The following is a 5537-nucleotide window of genomic DNA, read 5'->3' as shown; positions in this document are numbered from 1 at the left end:
ACGTGAAAATTGCTAGGTCCATAAAGTGATATATTAATATATAAGGGCAGCTGATTGTTCCTACATGAAGCCATTCATTTTTGATCCTCAGTTCTTGTCAAGCCGTCATTTTATACAATTTTGAGGCAAGTCCCCAGTTTGAAATAAAAGTGTCTTAGGAAATGCAAAAATCCAAGATGTATAGCTGTGTATTTATTAGGATTTTTCCACTAGCCAAAGTAAAAATGAGCTGGTGATAAAGATAGGTGTACTTAAAATACAATCATATTTGGATTATTTCCACTACTCTGTAACCCGAAAAGGAAAACTGAGTTGAACAGAACTTGAATCTTTTTAAAAATTATTTCGTTTCTTCTCACCAATACCTATTGGAAATAGTGTATTAAAAAGTACATTTTAAAAAACTGGCGTGAAAGTTTTAAATTTATCATTGTATTTTCTATTATTAAGCCTGACTGTGTAGAGATATGTGTATTTGTTTAGTAATTTAAGCACTTTTAGATTACTGTGGAGTGTTGATTGGAACATCCCAACTTACTGACAACTATAGAAACCCTTACCCCATTATGAAAGATCTCTTTTGAGTCACTCCTAGAAGCAGTTTTGTGTGTGTGTGTATTTGGGTTTCCACTAAAAATTTGTTTCTTCTCCGCATTCAATGGTTACTCTCTTTATTCCCATGAAATCTGTCAGATCCTCTCATTAGAGTGGCTTAGTTTAGCTGTGAAGCTTCTAGGGCATTCAATTTCAGATAGTGACTAAAACCTTAACAGCATTTTTATTAACAGATGGTGGAAAACAAACGTCTTTGAAGACGAACCGAAGGAGACAGGTTAAAAGGTCAATAAACAATTATTATTGCGCTTCAACTGGGAATGGCGGGGTGGGGGGGGGGGGGCGTAGTTCTCATCAAATTCCGTGGGGAGCCGCTCGTTCTATCTGGAGGATATGGAACAACCCAGCAAATCTCAGGGCCGTTCCCCAGGAACCACCTCAGACGATCCTCAGGGGTGGTCGTGCCCTGGCTAGACGGTTCTGATAGGCCATCGAGTGGTCAACCTGTGGCGTCCCGGGAGTGTTTCTGGGGTTCGGCTTGAGGGCCCATTGAAGAGGAGACTGGGAACTCGAACTCGAGCCGCGGCCCTTGGTCAGACCACCACGAGCCTGCGCGAAACTCGGGTCTCAGCCCCTTTGGGAGGGCACGGTGGGGTCCCGTCTCCTCCCGCCTCTTCACAGTGGCTGCTCCCTCCTCCGGTGAACTTTCTCTCGGAGCAGGGCTGATTTCCTAGGCTTTCTTTCCCTAGCCTTGGCAGCGCTCTGACGTGCACACCATGTGACCGGCCTCCTTCAGCTATAAGCCGGGGGAAGGTCCGCCCTCTCCTGGACTCAGCCCTCTCCTCCAACGAGCTCTGTCCCTAGACTCTCGACCGTCCCGCACCCTCCCGGGCGCCCGCCACTCTTGACTTGTTCGCTCGGTACCCCGCCACCCCCTCCTCGACAGACGCGGCGAGGGGCTGCTGGTGGAGAAAGGAAGGTCAAGTCCCCCCGCCCAGGCGGGGTGCGCCCCGAGCCAAGCCAGCGCAGAGATCGCGGGACCACCGCGGCGGCGCAGGAGTTACAAAGTCGCAGCGCGAGCCTCGGCCGCTGCGCGCAGCCCCAGCGCCGCAGCTCCCGCAGCCGCGGAGCACCGTTCCCCCCCCGCGCCCCCGCCTCCCCCACCCCGCCCAGCGTGGCGCCCCCGGGTCGGGCCCGCCACCCGGGACCTGGGCTGGGGTGCGGCGTGAACCCGGAGCCCGGCGCCCCTATGGGCCGCCTCGCCGCCGCCGCCGCGCCACAGCTATGACCCTGAGCACGGAGATGTCCGATGCCTCCGGCCTCGCCGAGGAGACAGACATCGACGTGGTGGGGGAGGGCGAGGACGAGGACGACGAGGAAGAAGAGGACGACGAGGAGGGCGGCGGCGGCGGCGGCGGGCACCGCCTGGCTATCCCCGCGCGGCGGCGGCGGCGGCGGCGCTCGTACGCCGGGGAAGAGGAGCTGGAGGACCTGGAGGAGGAGGACGACGACGATGACATCCTGCTGGCTCCGCGGACCGGGGGCTCCCCGGCGCCCCCGGGTCCAGCCCCGGGGGCGGGGGCCGGGGCCGCTGGCGGCAGCGGCGCGGGCGCGGGCGGCGGCGGCGTGGGCGCGGGCGGCGGCGTCAAGAACCCGCTGGTGAAGCCGCCCTACTCGTACATCGCGCTCATCACCATGGCCATCCTGCAGAGCCCCAAGAAGCGGCTGACGCTGAGCGAGATCTGCGAGTTCATCAGCGGCCGCTTCCCGTACTACCGGGAGAAGTTCCCCGCCTGGCAGAACAGCATCCGCCACAACCTCTCGCTCAACGACTGCTTCGTCAAGATCCCCCGCGAGCCCGGCAACCCCGGCAAAGGCAACTACTGGACGCTCGACCCCGAGTCCGCCGACATGTTCGACAACGGCAGCTTCCTGCGCCGGAGGAAGCGCTTCAAGCGGCAGCCGCTGCTCCCACCCAACGCCGCCGCCGCCGAGTCGCTGCTGCTGCGCGGCGCGGGGAGCGCGGGGGGCGCAGGGGACCCGGCCGCCGCCGCCGCCGCGGCGCTCTTCCCGCCCGCGCCCCCGCCGCCCCCGCACGCCTACGGCTACGGCCCCTACGGCTGCGGCTACGGCCTGCAACTGCCGCCCTACGCGCCGCCTTCGGCCCTCTTCGCCGCCGCGGCCGCCGCCGCCGCCGCCTTCCACCCGCACTCGCCTCCAGCGCCCCCGCCGCCGCCGCCGCCGCCGCCGCCGCCCCACGGCGCGGCCGCCGAGCTGGCCCGGACCGCCTTCGGCTACCGGCCGCACCCGCTCGGCGCCGCCCTGCCCGGCCCCCTGCAGGCCTCGGCGGCCAAGGCGGGCGGCCCGGGCGCCTCGGCGCTGGCGCGCTCGCCCTTCTCCATCGAGAGCATCATCGGGGGCAGCCTGGGCCCGGCCGCCGCCGCCGCCGCCGCGCAGGCCGCCGTGGCCGTGCAGGCCTCGCCCTCCCCATCTCCCGGGACGCCGTCCGCGCCCGGGGCCGGCGGCGGCGGCGGCGGCGGCTGTGCGGCTCAGGCGGCCGTGGGCCCGGCCGCCGCGCTCACCCGCTCGCTCGTGGCCGCCGCCGCCGCCGCCGCCTCCTCCGTCTCCTCGTCGGCCGCTCTGGGGACTCTGCACCAAGGGACGGCCCTGTCCAGTGTTGAGAACTTTACTGCTAGAATCTCAAATTGTTAATAACGCTATGTTTGCGCGCTTGAGAAAGAGAAGGTAGGAATCATGGCTCCTATTTTCATCTGGGTGGTTTTGTATTTTGTTCCCTCCTCCCAGCGCGGCCCCTCCCGACCTCGCGCCCCCATTTCGCCGCTTGGGATTCTCAGACGAAACTGTTTGGCAACTTCTCGGGCGCGCTTTTCGGCTCTGCAGGTCCCCCTATTTATGCAAAGTCGCCCTGTGCTGCAGCCCCTCGACCTGGGGTGGGGAGGAAGAGGGTGCTGGTGGAGATCCGCCCTGTCTAGGGACAAGGGGCTTCCTTGACTTTGGGAACATTTTTAAAAAATCTAAGCCTTTTTGAGGTCTAGAGAGTCTCAGGTCCAGGCGTTTAAAAAAAAAAAAAAAAAGATCAATAATGTTCTACAGAAGAGTAATGCAAAAATAGTAAAGGTCCCGAAGAATGCCAGAGAAGCAATAGTTTTTATTTGAGGACATTTGTCTGGTGTACTTTTTCATGAAAAGGAAAAAATGATTAACATGTTTACACAAGAAAAAAAGTCAAAATTATCATTTCTTATTTTAACCTGTGTTTTGTATCATAATAGACATGCGGAATTTTTATTTTGTACTTACTGCGTATTCTTTACAAGGAGTATTGTAAATTTTAACTGGCAATTATTGTACTATTCTAATGTAAGATTTTTACACTTTTTCAGAAATAAATGCTTAATTTTCAAAGAAAATTCTCCAAAAGAATCGACTTTAGTCATCCCCTTCTTAGTTTATTTTCTTTTCTGTTAAAAAAAGTTTCCTTGTGGGTTAAGTAGGAACCCATTATAGAAGAGAAAAGTTATATTTTCAGAGACAACTTAACAAAAACATTGTGCCATGATTTTTCATTTATACTAAGTCAAAACCATTGCAGGGGATCAGAAATTATTTTAAATGACTACAAATAAAAGTTACTTTGGTATACATTTCCAAATCTTATTTGATTCCATTTTGAAGAGCACTGAGGATACTTAAAAGCCACAGTTCTCTAAGATAATTTTATAAAACTTTAAATTTTATTTTGGAGCTTCCCACTCCATTTAGTTTCCACTCACTTCTGAGCACAATATCCTATATATCTGTAAAAACTCTACAACATAAGGTTGTATTTTAATGGGAGTAAGGAACACAAATCTGTGACTTTTGAATTAAAAATTCATTAGAAAAAATTTGATAGAGGTCATCATCAGTTAAATAGCTTTAATCAAACAAAATATATAGATAAATTGTATTTGAAAGCTCTAGTATTTAAAGCTATTTTCTTTGACAGAATTCCAGTAGTTGCATAAAGAAGTTTTTATTCTGAAAGGCAGTGTTAACTTCAAAATTCTAGTTGAAATGAATAACTTAGAGTATGTAAAGAAAATCTTTTAATTTTCAGATACTATTTAAAGAATGAAAATGCATCAGGTGTTTTTTGAACTACTTATATTTAAAAAGTTTAGGTGATCTAGGATATCTTTTTTCAAATTTTATTTTCCTTACCTAGTTATTGCAGGTAGTTTATAGTTCTTTACAAAGATGAGACTAGTTTTGGTTACTACCAGTAATGTGGGCTTCAGATAAAACGAAGGCATAGTAATTTTCATGCTTAATATCTGTGAATTGTTAATTTTTTCAAATATCTGGACAGGTATCTGAAGAGCTGGCGATTTAACCTAGCAAATTAACAAAGGCCACATTATAGGCCAGTGTTTTTCAGTGCCATTCCTTCTTTGATGCCCTATATCCTTCCCTCCCTTTGTGGGGAGGTACTGCAGACCCTCACAGCCTCAAAATTAAGTTCTGCCTTTTTTCCCCTATGAAATATTTGAAAGAGGGGAAATAAGAGGCTAAAGTAAACACAATCATCCCCAAGTTTATCACTGATACCTAGATACAAGTTGAAATTCGTTAGACCAAAGCCTTTTTTTTGAAAAGTTACTTTTCCCCTAGCCCACCTAAGGAAGAGGAGACATTGGAACCCGGAAGGTCCGGATGTCACTGGCGCCCTGGGTGGACAGACTTTAGCAGGCGGAATCCAAACCGCACAGGCACTGCTGGCGGGCCTCGAAGCCTTCTGTAAGTCATAGATCTGAATTTTTATCTGAAAGTAATTAGGGAGAGAGCGCGAAAGAACAGAATCGTGTGTCTCACTATTTGCGTGATGCTTGGGTATCCTGAACCTGGGAGTTCCTTTCTCTATCCAGATTTCCGCATCTTTTAAAAAAGTGCCGGGACGCGCTCCACCTCCCAGGCCGTCG

At 52.2% G+C, this 5537-nt stretch overlaps 1 protein-coding gene across 1 annotated transcript; it reads left to right on the top strand.

Moving 5' to 3' along the window:
* Positions 1-1158: 1158 nt before the first annotated feature.
* On the top strand, positions 1159-5313 carry FOXD1 (forkhead box D1). Its single transcript, XM_070476805.1, has 2 exons — positions 1159-3300; positions 5230-5313. Exon 1 carries the CDS (start codon positions 1840-1842, stop codon positions 3265-3267), a length of 1428 nt encoding a protein of 475 aa, XP_070332906.1. The 5' UTR covers positions 1159-1839; the 3' UTR covers positions 3268-3300; positions 5230-5313.
* The last annotated feature ends 224 nt before the right edge of the window (positions 5314-5537 follow it).

The sequence above is a fragment of the Odocoileus virginianus genome, chromosome 14 (genome assembly GCF_023699985.2).
Source record: "Odocoileus virginianus isolate 20LAN1187 ecotype Illinois chromosome 14, Ovbor_1.2, whole genome shotgun sequence".
Lineage (NCBI taxonomy): Eukaryota > Metazoa > Chordata > Mammalia > Artiodactyla > Cervidae > Odocoileus > Odocoileus virginianus.
The sequence above is the reverse complement of the archived record's forward strand: the minus strand, read 5'-3'. Positions and strand labels throughout refer to the sequence as shown.

Coding starts and splice junctions, on each gene's coding strand:
- FOXD1 (XM_070476805.1), top strand. CDS start 1,840: ATGACCCTGAGCACGGAGATGTCCGATGCCTCCGGCCTCGCCGAGGAG.